This window comes from Protopterus annectens, chromosome 13.part0 (genome assembly GCF_019279795.1).
Source record: "Protopterus annectens isolate FY-2018-M chromosome 13.part0, PAN1.0, whole genome shotgun sequence".
Lineage (NCBI taxonomy): Eukaryota > Metazoa > Chordata > Ceratodontiformes > Protopteridae > Protopterus > Protopterus annectens.
In genome coordinates, this window is record NC_056747.1 from 346953171 (window position 1) to 346974421 (window position 21251).

Genomic DNA, 21251 nt, shown 5'->3' on the forward strand with positions numbered 1-21251 from the left:
TCCAAGCCCTGCTCATCTGCCTGCTCCCTTAGGGGGAAAGATCGCCTTGCATGCAAAAAACTGGGAACTCATTACCCAGGACAAATTGTTTTAAATATAGGTTTTCAAGGATACAGATTCCACACCTTACCAACCCCAAACGGTTGGCCAGACCTACCCCCAAATCAGTGGGCAGAGGCTCAACAGCAGGTTCACTCTCTTCTACATATCAGGGCTATTCAACCTGTCCCAGCAGAAGAAAGGGGACAAGGTTTTTACTCAAGACTTTTCCTGGTACCCAGAAAAGACAGCTACTGGCGTCCTATCCTGGACCTCTCTATTCTAAACATCTTTCTGCTAATCCCAAAATTCAAAATGCTAACACTTCAACAGCTGCTTCCTATGCTAGGCAAAGATGCCTGGTTGGCAACCTTAGATTTAAAGGAAGCTTACCTGCACATTCCAATAAGGGAATCTTGCAGGAAATACCTACACTTCAGAGCAGGCTCCATGCACCATCAGTTCTCTGCACTTCCCTTTGGCTTATCTACTGTGCCCAGGGTATTCACAAAGTGTCAAGCTACAACCATTGCATTTTACAGGCAGAGAAATATTCATATATACCCATACCTGGACGATTGTTTGATTCAGGCAGAAAGCCAGGGCATGCTATTAAAACATCTGGCTTTTGTAAACAAACTTCTAACCTTGCTGGGGTACACCATAAACGAAAAGAAATCTCATCTAGTACCCTGCCAACAAATTGTATTCCTGGGAGCAAGCTTGAACACAACTTCCCAGATGGCTTACCTCATGCCAGAGAAACAAGTTTAATTGACAGCCTACTTCAAACTACTGGCCACAAAGACCCAGCTATCTGCAAGGAAAATCCTGCAAGCCCTGGGGTTCATGGCCTCTTGCATTCTAGTAATTCCATATGCAGGACTGCATATGAGGAAACTACAATGGTATCTAAAATGCCTATGGTGTCAACATTCTCAGTACCTGGAATCAATGATTTCTATCATTCCTTGTATAAAGACAGAGTTCCTTTGGTGGGCAGAAGCCTTCCACTTCAACAAGGGGCTCCCATTCAATCTACTCCGTGCCGCCCAAACCCTGCTTACAGACTCATCAGACTATGCATGGGGGGGCTCACTTGGCATTCAGGGCAAATGAAACCCGAGTCAGATGCACCTGCATATCAACCAAAAAGAAATGGCAGCTGTGTAGAATTCCCTGATAACCTTCAAAGATCACATCCTTCCAGGACAATTATTGGTAAAGACAGACAACACCACAGTTGTGGTACATAAGCAGGGGGGAACCCACACGTACCCTCTCTGCAGACTAGCCATGGCTCTGTGGAACACACCCTTGAGCTACCAAGTGCATTTACAAGCTCAATTCATGCCAGGCAAGCTAAATTCACTGGCAGACAATCTGAGCAGAAATCTCATGGACCCACACGAATGGAAACTGGAACCAAAAATATTAAGCCTCTTGACGAACAAATGGGGGACTCCAGAGATAGACGTGTTTGCCTCCCCTCAAAACTACCAATTGGACAAATTCTGCACAAGGACTCCCCACAGTCAAGCTTGAAAAATGGAAGCCGTGTCCTTTATCTGGCAAAGCCTCTCGGTTTATGCCTTTCCCCTTCTGCCTCTCCTCTCGAAGGTTCTGCTAATGATCAAACAGGGCAAGCCAAGGACAGTACTGATTGCACCAGACTGGCCATGCCAGCATTGGTATCCCCTGTTGCGCAGTATGATATTGCTGGAACCATGGCACCTACCTCAGATACCTTTCCAGCAGGAGGGCCAGATACTGCACCCTCAGCTTCAAACCCTGAACCTTGCAGCCTGGCTAATTCCTTGAGCTCCCCAAATAGCATCTCTCAGTAAGCAGGTGCTAGATGTCATTCTGAAAGCAAGAAGGCCTAGTACTGGAAAATCTTATGCTGAAAAGTGGAAAAGATACTGTTCCTGGAGCCAGACTCGGGGGATGGGTACAACAATGCCCAGCTTACCTCTTATTCTTAAGTACTTAACAGAAGTGCTCCACAAGGGCCTATCCTTATCAATTAAAATTCATGCCTCTGCCATTTCAGCACATTGTAATACTGAACCACCCGTCTTCTCTTACCCCCTACTAAAGCAATTCCTCAGAAGGGCAAAAAATTTAAGACCCCCCCCCCCCCCCCGGGTGAGCCTCTACTCCAGCCTGGGACCTTAATTTTGTATTGAAAAAGCTCACTCGCCCTCCATTTGAACCAGGTGCAACTGCAGAGTTGAAATTCCTTTCTTGGAAAACAGCCTTCCTGCTAGCCATCACTTCAGCAAGAAGAGTGTCTGAATTACTGGCCGTCATGGCAGTGGAGCCCTTCATTATCTTCCATGCAGACGGGGTTTCCCTCAGGACCAGTCCTTCCTTTATGCTCAAGGTGGTGTCTAGTGTGGCCCTAAATCAGTCCATTCATTTGCTTACCTTTTTCCCGAATCCACAAAACTAAGGTGAACGAATACTGCACTCTTTGGACCTGCACAGACAACTTGGATTTTATTTGGACAGGACTAAGCCTCTCAGAAAATCTGAACAGCTGCTAGTTGGCTTTGTTGCAGAGGGGAAGGCCATTTCATAGCAAATCATTTCTAATTGGATAGCAAATTGCATTGATTTCTGCTATAAGCACTATAATAAACCCTACCCCACAAGGGGATAAGATCACATTCCACCAGGGCTGCATCTACCTCTACAGCCTTCCTCAGAGTGGTCCCAACCAGGGACATTTTAGAAGCTGCTACCTGGAGCTCTGTACATACCTTCACCAAGCATTACCACATGCCTATTTTTTCTAAACCCACAGCTAGTTTTGCCACTGCAGTCTTGCAGGGCTTATTAGCTGGTCCTAATGCTCTCTGGCTTCCTCCTCCCTTCCTTAGCTTTGGGAATCAACCCAAATGTAATGACTGCAACAGTGAAACACGAAGAACATAGTTCAGTTGTGTACACTTACCATAAATGTAGATGTTGGAGTGTATTCACTGTTGCAGTCCTGGTTACCCTCTCTCCAGCCCCCTGACTTCTCTTGTCTCTACCGTTCCTTTTTGTTTGGTGCATTTAAGCTTTCTGGTGTATTTGCTTTTTAATGGAGGGTGTAACATAACATATAATTGCTTCCCATTATGGGGGCACCTGACACCTGGGGTAAGAAAAACTGATGTAATGGTGTCTGCTGCATGTTTTATACCCTTGACGACCTGACGTCATGGAAGAAGAGACAGTATCCGATGCAGGAATCCAAGACTCTGGTATTCAGGCCGGCTGAGGGCTACCTGCAGGCAGATGACCTAAATGTATTGACTGCAACAGTGAATACACTCGAACATCTACATTTATGGTAAGCAGACGCAACTTTACTTTCCCCCTTCTCCACTCTTTAGCCAAGGACAATCACCACAAGTTACCCCACAAGGTGGATCTACTATCTCAGCAAAAGGGGATCTCTTCACCCTCGGTTGCAAATGCTCAGCCTAACATTTTAGGTGATCAACTTTTTATCACTTACAGACAGCTGTACTCTGAGGATGTGCTCTCAATCCTGAGAGAGGTCAGGAAACCAGCTACTAGAAAGACATACCTATCGAAATGGGAACGATTCTCAAAATGGTGCCTTCTTAAGGACAGGAACCCAATGCAGGCAGACCAGTCCTTAGCTGTGTTTGTGATCTCATTAAGGCTGGACTAACTCCTCTTTGAAAGTCCACATTTCAGCAATTTCAGCCTGCCTTACCCTTACAGCCACCCCTGCTTTCTAGGCCGGACGTTAAACTTTTCCTGAGAGGGATCCTTCATATTAGACCATCAAGAAAACCCATCCCTCCTCCCTGGGACCTCAACTTTGTGTTTGAAAAACTCACCTTACCCCATTTGAGCCTGCTAGTTTAGCCTCCTTACAAATGTGCACTTGTAAAAGCATTCTTTTAGTGGCCATTTCTTCCGCTAGAAGAGTGTCAGAATTACAGGCCGTCATGGCCTGCCCTCCTTACACCACCTTCCATAATGACAGTTACCTTACACACAAACCCTTCCTTTATGCCCAAAGTAGTAAATGAATGATCTCTAACCCAGTCCATCCACTTACCCACCTTCTTCCCAACTCCAACCAACAATGCAGTGAGAGTCCTTCATTCCCTGGATGTACACAGACAATTGAGATTCTACTTAGACAAGACTAAGTACTTAAGGAAGTCGGACCAGCTCTTATCTCCTTTCAACCCAGGGCTCTGGGCAAGGCAGTTTCCAAACAAACCGTTTCCTGTTGGATTAGGAAATCTGTCCTTTTTTGTTCACACCATGGTATGGTCTTACCTCATGGTGTAAGAGCGCACTACACCAGGGGCATAGCTACCTCCAAGGCCTTTTTCAAAGGCCTGGACACAGCTTCAATTTTGGAAGCAGCTACCTGGTCTGCAGTCCACACCTTCACCAAGCACTACAAACTAGACCAAGTCTCCAGGGCCAGGGCAGGCTTTGCTAGAGCAATCCTGCAAGGACTACTGGGACCCTGTACCTCTACTTCTGCCCATTTCTTTTCCTAAGCTGTGGTACTCTCCCACACCAAATGAATACTGCAACATTGGAATAGAAGGACATAGAATAGTTGTGTAAAATCTTACCATAACCATAGATGCCCTTCTCTTCATGTTGCAGTATTCCTTCCCACCCCCCCCCCCATACCCCCTATGCTTCTCTTACTACAGGGTATGGCCTCTGGCCACTGCTTCTGCAACCTAAGGCTCATCTGTCCAAGCAAACAGTGGCATTTGCTACTTTTGTTGGCATCTTGTTCTTCTGACAGGCCACTCCTCTGGGCTTCAAGTTCTGAGGTCCATGCGTGCCAACGTCACATTTATGGTCCCTGGTTTATGTCCCTACATGTGACATCCCATGCACCTACAGCAGCCAGGCAAAAGCTTTTTGTATAGGAGCCTGAGATGGAAAAGCCCACACCAATGAATACTGCAACATGGAAAAGGACATCTATAGTTATGGTAAGGTTTTGCGCAACTATTCTTTCACACCTTTGTTAAACATTAGAGGAATTGATGTCCAAGTAATAGTTGTGCTTCCTTTTGCACTACCTTGTTTTTGTATTCCTTCCTTTAGATATTCATCTGGCCCTGGCTTCCAGAGACACTGTAAAATTGCTAAAATACAAATTGAAGCACTGAGGAGGATGATGTAAAATTGCTTTTTGTGATTCAGCCTTAGACATTACAGAAGGTCTGCAGAGCTGGATGAAATAAAATTATGTTGGAGTTTCACTTGATTTGTGAGGATGTTTTCTTTAACAGTTGTGACTTATCCTGCCACTCCTTCTTTGGCCTTCATAATCTCCAGTTGTGGATGAATGTTGCTGCTCATTGGGCAAACCTATATTTTTGTATTGTCATACATTGTTTTTAATTCATTTCTCATGGGCTGTACTTGTTCAGTGTATTGGTGTCATATTAGAGTGGAACAAAAGTTGAGTGTACCCTCTTGGAGTGATAGGTGAGATTTCATTGTGTGCTGACAGGAGGTGTGCATGCACAGGTAACAAGGCACTGTAGATGGGAAAAAGATAATTTGGATGTTGGGTAACCTGGGAATTTCAGAAGGTGAAATCTTACATGTTTGCTCCCAGTAGAAGTCCTCATTTTTGTGCATCTTCTGATACTGTGTAAGCTTTTGAAAATGTCAAAAATGGCTGCAAATCTTCATTTTGAAGAAAAATATAAACCAGCTCTGTGGGAGTCAGGCACTTCTTAAATAAAAGTGAGAACCTTAACATTATTTGTGGGATGTGATTGTGAATTTGTTTGAAGCACTCCGTTTAAAGCTATTGAATATGAAAATAAGTACTGCACTTTCTCATGTACCTCTCAAATTTCAGTGTTAACGGACTTTTTCATTTTTCCTGTCATCATCTTTAGGTATCTCGGAATGTCCTTGAGCAAATCACCAGCTTTGCCTTAGGAATGTCTTACCATCTTCCACTGGTCCAGCATGTGCAGTTCATCTTTGATCTCATGGAATATTCTCTCAACATAAGTGGCCTCATTGATTTTGCTATTCAGGTAGTATGGATTCCTGGTCTCTGTCTGTGTAATGTTGGGTATTGGCTGAAGGGATGTAGAAAATGATTAAAGATGTTCATCGTGTTTCACTGTTGCAGTCATTACACTTGGGTTATCCTGCTGGCAGGCTACCCGCAGTCAGCCTGAATTCCAAGGTCTTGGTCCGGCGTCGGTTGCTGTCGCCTCTTCCTTGATGTCAGTGCGCCAGGGGTATAAAAGATGCAGCCGAAGCCATTTTCTTCAGTCTTTCTTGCCATGCGGTGCCTGAAGAAAAAGCAGTTCGCAAGTGCTAGTCGGCCGACTCCTGAGATTTTCGAAATTGAATTTCAGATCTGAAGTATTCAATAAAGCTAAGTACCCTGTTGGGGAAACTTTTTTCTTGCTCCAGACCGATGTCAGAAAAAGTTAACAATTGTATTTCTTGTGGGAAGCAAATACCTCATAAGGATTTTCACTCTTACTGTATTCCTTGCCTAGGCCCTGACCACGACGTTGCTAGTTGTCGGTTTTGTGCTGGATTTAACCAACGCACTATTAAGCGTCTGTTCAGTTTTGCTTTTCATTACTTTGGCCGAAAGTTTAATTACATAATACCGTCGGAACAGCCGACGACCGGAGTTCATAAAAAGCACAAGGAAAAAGAAAAGGACAGGCATCCGAGGTCCAAAACCAACGATGAAGCCTCGTCTAGGCCAGTCGCCGGTTCTCAGTGAGGCGCTTTCGCAGCCCCTGACACCAGCTACCTCAGAGCCACAGGCCACCTCCGACTCCCACATGGAGACAGCTAGGCCTCTGGATACTCAAGGTATTGGGCCTTCGGAAACTAATCCCTCAGATGGGTCTGGAGCTGCTGAGCAGGCATCAGCTTCTGAGGGTGTTTTCAGACCTACACAGCTCTATATTAAGCAAACTTCAGCATCAAAGACAAAGACTAAAACAGTTTTAAAGACAAAACAAGTGCAGTATTCTTCAGGACAGACTTCCATTCCTAAGAAATAGATGCTCAAAATGGCCGAAGACCTAATTACTTTGATCAGGGGCTCCCATCCCCCTCCTGATAAGAGGCCTAGGCAAGACACTGAATATGACTCCTCTGATCAGGTTTCCATTTCCTCTGACTCCTCTTCAGAACAGGGATACTCTTTTCCTCCCTATGAGGATTCTGATGCTGAAGAATCTATTCTTTCAGCTTCTCCTCCTGAGGATTATTCATTTGGGGAAACCTTGCATACCATGAGGGAGCATTTCCACTGGGAGAGCCAAGATTATTCAGATTCTAAGAAAAGGCTCAGAGACTTTCTTTTACTTACTCAGCACAGACCTCTTGCTATTCCTCCTGTTCTAGACATTGTAGATGGTCTTTTCAGAGTCTAGCCTGTCTCCCGACTCTTTACCTCCTGCACCTGTTAAGCCAGACAGAGATACTACAGGGTTCTAGATTCTCATAAATTCCTATATAAAAACCCTGCTGCTGACCCAGAAACTATTTCACAGGGTCCCAAAGGGGTCAAAGCTGCTACTGCAAAAAATCCTGTCCCCTCAGATAGAGATTCTAGGGCACTGGATAGATGGGGGGAAAAAAGTTTACACTTCTGCTACCTTGGCTGTAAGGGCTTTAAATTGTCAGTTTCATATGCTTAAATATCAGCAATATTTAATGTCTCTGTTAAAACAGAAAATGTTGACAAATTCTGAATGTGCTGAGAACAAGGAATTGCAGGGTTTATTGCATGCAGCTGAACAAGTGGGAAAACATACTTTGCAATGTGGTTATGATTCACTGGAGGCCTCTTGCAGGGCTGCTGTAACAGGCTCGGTCATTAGAAGGCATGCTTGGTTAAAAGAACAGACTCTGCCTGATCATGTTAAAGCAAAATTATTGAATGCTCCACTACAGCATGATACTTTGTTTGGTGTTAAGACAGAAGTAGTGTTGAAGAAAATGGAGGATAAAGCTAAATCTTTGCAGACAGTGAAGGATTTCTTACAGGTGCAGCCACCCAGATTTAGCAGGAACTGGCCTTCTAAAAATTGGTCCTTTCCCGTGTCAGGCCACAAAGAGGCAGATACAGACGCCCTAGAGGCAGACAGCCCTAGGGCTCATACAGGCACAAACAGTGGGGTGCTTCTACCTCCAAAAGCGGAGAAGACAAGTCACAGCCATATAGGAAACAGTCCCAATGACTTCCCTCTGCCAATGCCAAGCATTTATCTTTTGGCAGCATCCTTAGGGGGAAAGCTAGCACATTTTTCACAAAATTGGCACATTATTACCCAGGACAAATGGGTTTTAAATATAGTCTCTTAGGGCTACAGGTTCCACTTTCACACCCTTCCAAAGGCAAAAGGTATGCCTGACCTGCCCAACAATCAATGGGCATAGGCACAAAACCAAGTTTCATCCCTCATGGACATGAGGGCTATTCAGCCAGTGCTACAACAAGAGCAGGGACAAGGATTTTACTCAAGACTTTTCTTAGTACCAAGAAAGGACAAAGCATGGAGACAGATTCTGGACCTGTCTATTCTAAATACTTTTCTGGACGTTCTGAAATTCAGAATGTTGACACTGCAGCCGCTTCTGCCCATGCTGGGCAAAAAAGCTTAGCTTGTGACTGTGGACATCAGAGGCATACCTGCATGTCCCAATCAGACAATCTTGCAGAAGATGCCTCAGATTCATAGCTGGCTCAAAGCATTACCAATTCTCTGCACTGCCCTTTGGCTTATCTACTGTGCCCAGGGTCTTCACAAAATGCCTGGCACCAGTAATTGCATTTTGCAGACAAAAAGGAATTCAGATATATCCCTACTTGGATGACTGCCTTATTCAAGCAGAGGCCAAAGACGTTCTACTAAAGCATCTGGCGTTTGTATAAAGATTACTAATTTGCCTAGGGTACACAGTAAATGAAAAGAAATCAAAACTAGTACCCTCTCAAGAGATAATATTCCTGGGTGCAAGCTTAAATACAACTTCCCAGATGGCTTATCTCACGCCAGGCAAACAAAGGCATCTGACTTCTTACTTCGAAAACATGGCAACAAAGACCCAGTTATATCTGCAAGAAAAATTTTGCAGCTTTGGGCTACATGGCCTCCTGCATTCTGCTAATTCCATATCCAAGACTGCATATGAGGAAACTACAATGGTACCTAAAAAGTGTTTGGACTCAACATTGCCACAGCCTGGAATCAATAATTTCCCTCATTCCTTGCCTACAACAGGAGTTTCGATGGTGGGCACAGGCCTGTCACCACAACAAGGGACAGCCATTCACTTTACCCACAGCCAGGCAAACACTAACAGATGCATCAGATTATGCCTGGGGGGGCCCACATGGCAGGAAAATGTATTCAGGGCATATGGCCCCCAAGCCAAAGGCATGTACACATCAATCAAAAAGAGATGCTAACTGTACACAATGCCCGGACAGCCTTCAAGGACCTACTTCATCCAGGACAGCTGCTGATGAAGACGGACAACACCACAGTCATGTGGTACATAAACAGGGGGGCATACATTCCTACCCCATCTGCAGACGAGCCATGATTTTGTGGAACACAGCATTGACTTAGCAAGTACACCTGCAAGCACAATTCCTGCCAGGAAAAACAAATGCTCTGACAGACAAACTAAGCAGAAACCTCATGGACCCTCACGAGCGGAAACTAGATCCACAAATCTTCAGCATGATAACAAGGAAATGGGGATGCCCAGACATGGATCTTTTTGCCTCCCCTTACAACTGCCAACTTCAGAGATTCTGCACAAGGACTTACCACTATCAAGCATGGAAAGTGGATGCCCTGTCCTTCAGCTGGAACAACCTTACAGTATATGCCTTTCCTCCACTGTCTCTCCTCCCCAAGGTACTCCTAAAGGTCAGACAAGAGAAGCCACAAATGATACTGATTGCCCCGGATTGGCCACACCAACACTGGTACCCAATCCTAAGGAGTTTGTCCCAAGGCCCAGGCTGGACATTACCTCAAATTCCTTCTTTACTGACCCAACAAAAAAATCAGATCCTGCACAGCCAACTCGGAGCTCTAAATCTAGCTGCATGGAGGATAATGTAACCATTCACAATACACCTCTCTCTCTAAAGTGGTTATGGATGTAATTTTGGAGGCCAGGAGGCCCAGCGAAAAATGGAAGAGATTCTGTGCTTGGAACCAGGCACAAGGAATTGACACGCTTGTTCCAAATATTCCTCCGATTTTACAATATCTGAGATGCTGGACAAAGGCCTATCCTTCTCATCAATTAAGATCCATGCCTCTGCCATTTCAGCTCATTACAATACAGACCCACCTATTTTTTCATATCCATTGCTTAGGCAGATCCTCGGGGGGGCCAAAAACATAAGACCTCCAAGGAGAGAGCACCAATACCTGCATGGGACCTCAATTTTGTCTTGGAAAAACTCACAATGCCTCCTTTTGAGCCAGCCAATACAGCTGACATAAAATTCTTATAATGGAAAACAGCTCTGCTCCTAGCAATAACTTCAGCAAGAAGAGTCTCAGAGTTACAGGCATTAATGGCTGTGGAACCTTTCATTATCTTCCATCCGGACAGGGTTTCTCTAAGGACAAACCCGACATTTATGCCTAAGGTAGTGTCCAGTGTGGCTCTTAACCAAACCATTCATTTGCCTACGTTTTACCCAAAACCACAGAATAAAGGGGAGAGACTTGTGCATTCTTTGGACATACACAGACAGCTACGCTTCTAGTTGGACAAAACTAAAGCTTTCAGAAAAAACTGAGCAACTTTTAGTGGCATATACTGCAAGATCACAAGGAAAAGGCTATCTCAAAGCAGACTATTTCAAAATGGATAGGACACTGCATTCGTTTCTGCTATTCACAACATGGTAAATCAGTGCCTGAGGGCATTAGGCCACATTCTACCAGGGCAGCAGCCACCTCTGCAACCTTCCTCAGAGGAGTATCAACCAAGGATATTTTGGAGGCTGCAACTTGGACTTCAGTACACACTTTTACTAAGCACTACCACTTGCCTCTTTACTCTAAATCCAGAGCAGGCTTTGCCACTGCAGTCTTGCAGGGCCTTATACCTCTCCTAATTCTATTTAGACCCAGCCGCCCAACCTCAGCTGTGGGATTCAACCCAAGTGTAATGACCAACAGTGAAACACAATGAACATAGTACAGTTGTGTACCTACCATAAATGTAGATGTTCGAGTGTATTCACTGTTTGCAGTCCAGGTTTACCCATCTACCATCCCCCTTTCTTTGCTGGGACTTATCTGTACTTCTCTATTCTATACAACCTATGTGGTATATTTGCTTGTAGATTAAGGTATTGTTATTTTGGTGCATGCTTTTATTAGCATTGTTTTTTAGCCTACCTTTTTGGGGGCACCTGACATCTGGGGCAAGAAAAACTGAAGAAAATGGCACCGGCTGCATCTTTTATACCCCTGGCGCACTGACGTCATGGAAGAGGTGACAGCAACTGACGCTGGACCAGGACTTTGGATTTCAGGCCGACTGCGGGTAGCCTGCCAGCAGGATAAATCAAGTGTAATGACTGCAACAGTGAACACACTGGAACATCTACATTTATGGTAGGTTCACAACTGTACTATACTTGTACTCCATTGTGTGTGTGTCCTTAGATGACCAAGCCATGGTATAATTGTTCACATTAAATTGAATGTTAATGTAACTGCTAGATGTAACATTGAAAATATTGTTGCTTCCCCAGAGTCTTCAAGATATTCATTATATTGAGCACTGCTGCAGTAGCCTTAGCCGTATGCATTATATCCTGCATATAAGGCACAAACAGCCGGCCATCTTCAAGGCTTTATGGCACCTTCCACACTTCCAAACCATCAGTCAATTTGATTTTGGCTGCTAAACCCTTCAGAGCTTTCCTGCCAAGAAAGTGTATTCTTCTCTGAGGCTTTCAAGGATTCATGGTCAGCTTGTGCTGTCCCTTTACTTGACAGAAAAGTTCCCTTTGGGGAAATGAACTTCTATTTTAAAAAATGTTTAATAATTTCCTGTTTAGGGGAGTTATTTTAAAGCTAGGTGTTTGTGTTTTAAAGGACTGCTTTGAGAATGTGTTGTACATTTAAGAGAGAGTGCTCCTTTTCTTGTCAGGTCAAAAGTTAAAGTAATTGAAAACCATTTTTCATGAAAAATGTTTGTTTTCCTTTTTGGTCTAGCATAATGTTTTAAAGTGCTTTTTAGAGTGTTTTCATGTGGGAAATGTTACTTTTAAATACTTAACTTTGCCAGCTTTTGCTGCATATTTTCCCTGGAGAAAGATGCACTGTTTTTGGCTTGACCATAGAACAACCTGTCTGTCCTACAATCTATCCTCCTCCCAACCACCGATAGAAAAAGTTTAAGCAAACAGCCTTTGCCACTATAGCAGGCTACTAGTGAGCCTTAGCAGCAGGTGGATGACTGGTGTGGCCATGAGTTGCAACTCGGAACACTCCTCTTTCCCCACACAGATCCCTCAGGTGTAGCCACCTACAAGCTACTATGTACGGGGGGGGGTTAGTCCTGTCCCCTGTTGCTGTTAGGGTCCCATCAGTGGGAAGGGGGAAACACTTTTTTTCTGTCCTGGGAGATGGGACAGAGAAGGTTTCCCTTTTTTGTCAGAATGTTTTGCCCATCACTGGGGAAGTTTGTCACCATTAATAAAAGTTGGCCATTTTTTCCTGTCAAAACAAAACCGCGGACTGAATGTGTATCTACTCTTCCTCAAATTTCTTTAAACAAGAGTAGTTTACTGGATCAGGCTCAAGGTTTAATTCAAGCTATTCATTCTTGTTATAAAGTAGTTTTTGATGAAAGAAAGAGGTATCCGTCTTTTCCTGAAGGGGTTCAAGATTCTTAATCTGGACAAGGAAGATGAAGAGACTGAGTTTTCTCCTCAGATTTCTTATTCAGACTCAAAGCAGAGCTCATTTCCTGAATCTCCATTTGGGGGATTCACTGTCTTTCCAGAACGTGCCAGTGTTTTCTGTAGAACATTGAGGTTTTTCAGTCCCTAAGAAAATACTGTGATCTGTTATAGAAGGAATTTCCAGAACATTCACCCATTCTTCAAGTTCCGTCAGCTTCTGAGGATGTGTGTATTAACTACTTACAGTTTTCCTGATACTCAGCCAGCTGCCTCTTAAAAGGGAATAGGATGTATAGAGTTCCTCAATCTTTAAAATTTTCATGCTCCCTTCCCAAACCTGATCCAGCAGCTATAGCTTTAGTTAATTCTGCTGCTGCTACACATTTAGTTAATTGCAATCCTAGTCTTTCTGATAAGGGTGGGAATATTATCAAGTGTGGGAAAAAGTATGTGCTCGATTAGTCCGGATCACATGTTAAAATTTGTTTTGACTTATTGTGAAAATGAGAAATGTTTTGTCTGCAGTTTCTTGTGTGGAAAAATCTGCTTTAAATAATTTAGTTTTTTCATTTTGTACAAAATCGCTACCAATTGTTTACAGTGTGCATATGGCTCAGTTGAAACTTATTCCATGTACATGGCCAATAGTACTGGTTTTAGGAGGTTTGCCTGTCCGTATTCTCAGAGCCTCCCAGATAATAAAAATGAGATTGTAAATTCTTTGGATAGAAATTTAGATGTTACGTTGTCCAATCTTGCCTACCCGTGCGTTCGGAGTCGAATGTCGGCCATACTTTAGCTCGAAGTCTTTCATTTGGCTGGGCTAAGATGGTATCCCATGCTGCACTGCTGTCTATCCCTAGATTTTGTTTGCCGCTCATGTAGCTCGGACGTGGTCTCGCTCTTGGCTGTGGCCAAGTACCTTTTCTTTATAGCAGAGAAGTTTTTTGCAAAAAAAAGCTATTTTCATAGCTATTTGTGTGTTTCTTCATCTGTCTAGTGCTCTAGAATCCCTTTCAGAGGGCACAAGATTTTTAGCAATAGAGGCCTTAACCCCTTTGGGACCCTGGAAAATGGTTTCTGGGTCAGCAACAGGGCTTTTATACAGGAATTTGTGAGAGTCAGGGACTCTGTAGTATCTGTCTGGTTTGGCTGGTGCAGGAGGTAGTGAATCTGGGTTAAGGCTCGATTCTGAATAAACATCATCCACAATGTCTAACACAGGTGGGACTGCAAGTGGTCTGTGCTGGGGTAGTAAAAGGAACTCTCTGAGCCTTTTCTTAGAATCAGAGTAATCCTGGCCTTCCCCAGTGTAAATGTTCCCTCATAGTATGTAAGGTTTCCCCAAAAGAGTAGTCTTCTGGGGGAGATGCAGAAGGAATAGACTCTTCAGCATCAGAATCTTCATAAGGGGGAAAGGAATATTCCTGTTCCTCAGAAGAGTCTGAGGAAATTGAAACCTGGTCAGAGGAAGCGTAGTCCTCCTCCTGCCTTGGCCTTTTATCAGGAGAGGGATGGGAACCCCTGATTAGGGTAATTAAGTCTTCAGCCATCTTAAGCATCTGTTTCCTAGGCATGAGGCCTTGTACTGGAGACTGCTGTGCAGTCTTATTTGTTTTTAAAGGAGTTTTCAGTTTTGCATAGGATTTAATAGTGAGTGTAGTCGGTCTGAAGACGCCTTCTGCAAATTAAGGCATTTCAACTGCTCCGGAATCTCCTTCAGGTATGGAGTCGGAAGGGCCTAAAGGTAAAGGTTGCGGAGGCCTGGTAATCTCCGCTTGTGAATCGGATGTCGCCTGGGGTTCTAAATCAGCGGTAGTCAGAGGTTGCGTAGACGCCTCACTGAAAACCGGAGAACCGACGACTGGCCTAGCAGAGGCCTCGGAGTCCGGTTTAGATTTTGGCTGCCTGTCCTTATTTTTGCGTTTTTTATGCATTCCGGTTGTCGGTTGCTCTGACGGCATGGTATAATTAAATTTCCTACCAAAATAATGTCTGGCGAAATCAAACCAACGTTTAATAGTTCGTTTATTAAACCTAGCACAAAACCGACAACCTGTGATGTGGTCTGGGCCTAGGCAAGGAATACAATAAAAATGAAAGTCCTTATGAGGTATTTGCTTCTCACAAGAAATGCAATTAACTTTTTCTGACATCTGACTGAGGCAAGAAAAGGTTCCCCAATGGGGTACTTAGCTTTATGAAGACTTCGGTCTGAAATTCGATTTGAAAATCTCAGGAGTTGGCTGACCGGCACTTGCGAACTGCTTCTGCTTTGGGCACCGCGCGGCAAGAAAGACTGAAGAAAATGGCATCGGATGCATCTTGTATAACCCTGGCACACTAACGTCAGGGAAGAAGCGACAGCAACCGACGCCGGGCCAAGACTTTGGAACTCGGGCCAACTGCGGGACCGCCTGACGGCAGGATAACCCAAGAGTGATGACTGCAGCAGTGTAATACGATGAAAATACAGTTTTGTACCTACCATAAATGTAGATGTTTGAGTGCTAATACAGCTGCAGTCGTAACAGATGGGTTCTCCTGCCGTCAGGCGGGTCCTCGGTCGGCCGAATTCCAAAGTCTAGGTCCAGCGTCGGTTGTCGTCGCTTCTTCCCTGACGTCAATGTGACAGGGGTATAAAAGAACCAGCCGACGCCATTTTCTTCAGTCTTTCTTGCGGCGCGGTGCCCGAAGCAGAAGCAGTTCGCAAGTGCCGGTCGGCCAGCTCCTGAGATTACGAAAAATTGGGAAACCGAAGTCTTCTTAAAAGCTAAGTACCCCGTTGGGGAAACTTTTCTTGCCTCAGACAGATGTCAGACAAAGTTAATAATTGGATTTCTTATGGGAAGCAAATACCGCATAAGGATTTCCATTCCCTCTGTATACCTTGTTTAGGCCCAGACCACGACGTCTCTGTCACTTTTGTGCTACATTCAACAAACGCACTATTAAGCGTCGGGCAGAGTTCGCCCAGCATTTTTTTGAGAAAGCATTTAACTATACCAGGTCGTCGGATACTCCGACTCAGGTTTTGTCTAAAAAAACGCAAAGACAAGGACCGGCACCCGAGGTCCGCAGCCTCTACCGACACCACGCCAAAGCCGACTCCACGTGGTCTAGTTCTCAGTGAGGCGCCTACGCAGCCCCTGATTACTGACGACACATCTTTGGCGGTGTCTACTGTACCCGAGGTCGCAGGCTCCTCTGCCCACACCCCGACTACAGATACCGAAGCCACTCTTGGCGTTGAAACACAGAATGTGGACAGGTCCACCTCCACTCAAGGTGTCTTCAGACCTTCCTCTTCGTTCTCCAGCAAGGCTTTCACCAAGTCTAAAGCAACCATGCACCCAAAGAGACCAGCTACACAGGGCCCATCTCCAGGCCCCATGCCTAAGAAATAGATGCTTAAAATGGCTGAGGATTTAATTACTCTAATCAGAGGTTCTCTGCCACCTCCGGACAAAAGGCCCAGAGTGGAGGAAGATTCCCCCTCCTCTGATCAGGGCTCCATTATTTCAGAACACTCTGATGATCAGGAACAGTCTTACTCCCCTTTTGAAGACTCTGATGCAGAGGAGTCTATTCCTTCTGTATCCCCCCCTGAGGATAACTCATTTGGGGAAACTTTGCATACCTTAAGGGAACACTTCCACTGGGAAGGCCAGGATTATTCAGAGTCCAAGAAAAGTCTCAGGAAATTTCTTTTGTTACCCCAGCACAGGCCTCTGGCTATACCTCCTGTCTTGGACATCCTAGATGATGTTTACTCGGAGTCCTGCCTTAACCCGGACTCTCTACCTCCAGCTCCAGTTAAGCCTGACAGGTACTACAGGGTTCCTGACTCGCACCAATTTCTTTACAAAAGCCATGCTGCTGACCTAGAAACCATCTCACAGGGGCCCAAGGGAGTTAAGGCTTCCATTGCCAAAAATCCATTGCCTTCCAAGAGAGATTCCAGATCCTTAGAAAGGTGGGGAAAAAAGGTATATACCTCGGCTACCTTAACCATGAGGGCCTTAAACTGTCAGTTTCATATGCTAAAATACCAACAGTTTCTGTTATCTCAATTGAAAAGTAAAATGTCACAACCTGAACAAACAGACGTGAAGGAGTTGCAGGATTTGATGCATAGTGCAGAACAAGTGGGTAAACATACCTTACAATGTGGTTTTGATGCTCTAGGGGCCTCATGTAGAGCTGCTGTTAGAGGCTCGGTCATACGTAGGCATGCCTGGCTCAAGGAACAAGCCTTGCCTGATCATGTCAAAGCTAAATTACTAGACGCCCCTCTTCAAAAGGATGTACTATATGGAGCAAATGCTGAGGAAGTATTACGGAAAATGGAGGAAAAAGCTAAATCAATGCAAACTGTGTGAGAATTTCGGCAGGTTCAACCCCCACGTTTTAGTAGAAATTGGCCTTCCAAAAACTGGTCCTTTCATGCCACAGACGGACCCCAAAGAGGCAGATACAGGCGCCCAAGGGGCAGAGGACAATCACAAGGATCGTACAGAGGCAGACAATGGCATGCTCCTACACAAAGAGGTGGTGAGGACAACTCACAATCTTTCAGAAAGCAAACCAATGACTTTCCCCTTTGCAGGCCAACCAGGTCTCAAATGGCAGCCCCCTTAGGAGGAAAGCTGGCACTATTCTCAAAAAATTGGCATGTTGTCACAAAGGACAAATGGATCCTGGACATTATAAACAGAGGCTACAAATTCCATTTTCATACCCTTCCAAAAATGAGAGGCATGCCAAAACTGCCACACAATCAAAGGGCAGAGGCACAAAAGCAAATTTCAGATATTATAAACATGAAAGCTATTCAAGAGGTACCTACACACGAACAAGGTCAAGGTTTTTATTCCAGGCTATTTCTGGTGCCAAGGAAGGGAAAAGATTGGAGACCTATTTTGGACCTTTCCATCCTAAACACATTCCTACTCGTACCAAAATTCAAGATGCTCACTCTACAGCAACTTCTTCCCATGCTGGGTAAGGAGTCTTAGCTGGTAACATTGGACCTCAAGGAGGCATACCTGCATGTCCCAATCAGACAAAATTGCAGAAGATACCTCAGATTTCTTGCAGGTTCAACCCATTATCAATTCTCTGCATTGCCCTTTGGCTTATCTACTGTGCCCAGAGTATTCAAGAAATGCCTGGCATCAGTAATTGCCTACTGCAGACTTCAAGGGATACAAATATACCCTTATTTTGACGACTGCCTGATCCAAGCGGACAGCAAGCACATTCTACTGAAACATCTGGCTTATGTAATAATGTTATTAAACTCTCTGGGATACACAGTCATCAAAGAGAAATCAAGGCTAATACCCTCTCGGAATATAATTTTCCTGGGTGCCAATTTGGACACAAACACCCAGATGGCCTACCTCACGCCAGAGAAGCAGGGGCAACTAATTCAATATTTCTGAACACTGGCAAATTGCACCAGGCTGACTGCAAGGAAAATCCTGCAGGCTCTGGGATTCATGGCACCTTGCATCTTACTAATCCCATGTGTAAAGCTGCATATGAGAAAACTACAATGGTACCTAAAAAACATATGGTCTCAACACAGCCACAGTTTGGAAACAATAATACCACTAATTCCATGTCTGCAAAAGGAATTTCTGTGGTGGGCTCAAGCATGTCAAACAAACACAGGTCTTCCATTCAGCAAGCCTCAAGCAAATCAAGTCATCACAACAGACGCCTCGGACTATGCCTGGGGGGCGCACATGACAGACCGGTGCATTCAGGGCAAATGGTCCCAAAAAGAAAAGCACCTTCACATCAATCAAAAAGAAATGCTAGCAGTAATAAATGCTATTATAGCTTTCAAGGACCTTCTACAACCAGGTCAACTATTGATAAGAACGGACAACACCACAGTTATGTGGTACATAAACAAGCAGGGAGGAACACATTCTTATCCCCTATGCAGACTGGCCATGTCACTTTGGAACATGGCCATGGACTTACAAATGTAACTGCAAGCACAGTACTTGCCAGGCAAGGAAAACACGCTGGCAGACAACCTAAGCAGGAATATGACCGATCCACACGAATGGAAGTTGCATCCAAAAGTTTTTACAGAAATAATCCAAAAATGGGGAAGGCCAGACATAGATCTCTTTGCCTCCCACAAAAATCATCAATCGACAAAATTCTGCTCGAGGATCTTCCATCCAAAGGCCTGGAGAGTGGACGCTCTCTTTCAGTTGGACATCAATGACAGTTTATGCCTTCCCGCCTCTTCCTCTGCTGCCCAAAGTCCTATTGAAGACCAGAGCAGACGGACCAAAGATGATCCTCATTGCTCCGGACTGGCCAAGGCAACACTGGTACCCACTCCTGAGGAGCCTGACGCATTCCCCCCATGGACCCTGCCTCTAATGCCTCTTCTGACTCAGCACAGCTTTAAAACTCTTCAGTCAGCTAAAAACACTCAATCTAGCCGCATGGAAGATTCCTTAGCATCACAGCAGGCCCTACTCTCCAAGGAGGTGCAGGATGTCATTTTGGAGGCCAGAAGGCCATCAACTAGAAAAGCTTACTCCGCAAAATGGAAACGTTTTTGTGTCTGGAATGAGAAAAAGGGCCAAAACCCTGGAAAACTGAATTTACCTCAAATACTACAATATTTGACTGAACTGCTAAGCAGTGGACTTTCATTCTCCTCCATCAAAATCCATGCCTCAGCCATTTCTGCAGAATACAACACTGATCCTCCTTTATTCTCTCACCCTCTTTTAAGACAGTTCCTCAGAGGGGCTGAGAATTTAAGACCTCCAAGGAAACTACCAATACCTGCTTGGGATCTTAATTTCATTCTGGAAAAACTGACTTTGCCTCCTTTTGAGCCAGCTGCCTCATCAGATTTGCAATATTTGTCCTGGAAAACAGCTTTCCTTCTGGCTATCACTTCAGCTCGTAGAGTTTCAGAACTACAGGCTCTCATGGCTGTCCAGCCTTTTATCATCTTCCATCAGGACAGAGTTTCCTTATGAACCAACCCGTCCTTTATGCCTAAAGTGGTATCCAGGGTAGCTTTAAATCAGGCCATACATTTACCTACTTTTTATCCCAATCCTCAAAACAAAGGGGAGAGATTACTACATTCCTTGGACATCCACAGGCAACTACGTTATTATTTGGACAGAACAAAACCTTTCAGAAAATCAGAACAGCTCTTTGTGGCCTATGCGGTAGGAGCTCAAGGAAAGCCAATTTCCAAACAGACAATCTCAAAATGGATAGCCCACTGCATACGCTTTTGCTATTCCTTTCATGGCAAAACTGTACCTACAGGCATTAGAACTCATTCCACCAGGGCCACAGCCACCTCTGCAGCCTTCCTCAGAGGAGTTCCTACCAAGGATATTTTGGAAGCAGCCACTTGGTGTTCTGTGCATACCTTCTCCAAACACTACAACCTACCATTACACTCCAAATCTAGAGCAGGCTTTGCCACTGCAGTCTTGCAGGGCATTTTGGCTCCTCCTAGTTCCACCTAGTGCCTACCACCCCTTTCTTAGCTGTGGGATTCTACCCATCTGTTATGACTGCAGCTGTATGCACGATGAACATAGTACAGTTTTGTACCTACCATAAATAATGTAGATGTTCGAGTGCTAATACAGCTGCAGTCAAGGTTTCCCTCCCTCCTTTCCCTCTAGGGGTATTCTTTTATGGTGTATTTGCTTGCAACTACTGTTTTTTGATTACATTGCATTGCATTACTACATAATTTTATGTATTGCCTTCCTTCTGGGGGCACCTGACATCTGGGGCAAGAAAAACTGAAGAAAATGGCGTCAGCTGGTTCTTTTATACCCCTGTCGCACTGACGTCAGGGAAGAAGCGACGACAACTGACGCCGGACCTAGACTTTGGAATTCGGCCGACCGAGGACCCGCCTGACGGCAGGAGAACCCATCTGTTATGACTGCAGCTGTATTAGCACTCTAACATTTACATTTATGGTAGGTACAAAACTGTACTTTCATCGTGTTACACTGCTGCAGTCATCACTCTTGGGTTATCCTGCCGTCAGGCGGTCCCGCAGTTGGCCCGAGTTCCAAAGTCTTGGTCTGGCGTCGGTTGCTGTCGCTTCTTCCCTGACGTTAGTGTGCCAGGGTTATATAAGATGCATCCAATGCCATTTTCTTAAGTCTTTCTTGCCGCGCGGTGCCCGAAGCAGAAGCAGTTCGCAAGTGCCGGTCGGCCAACT

At 44.8% G+C, this 21251-nt stretch overlaps 1 protein-coding gene across 1 annotated transcript in view; it reads left to right on the top strand.

Annotated features, from left to right (window-relative positions):
* The window catches only part of MED12 (mediator complex subunit 12), a 4088267-nt gene that overhangs the window by 1829435 nt on the left and 2237581 nt on the right, over nucleotides 1-21251 (top strand). The window contains exon 18 of the mRNA XM_044054827.1: nucleotides 5961-6104. Coding sequence (XP_043910762.1) covers nucleotides 5961-6104 — 144 coding nt within the window. The remainder of the gene's footprint in view (nucleotides 1-5960; nucleotides 6105-21251) is intronic.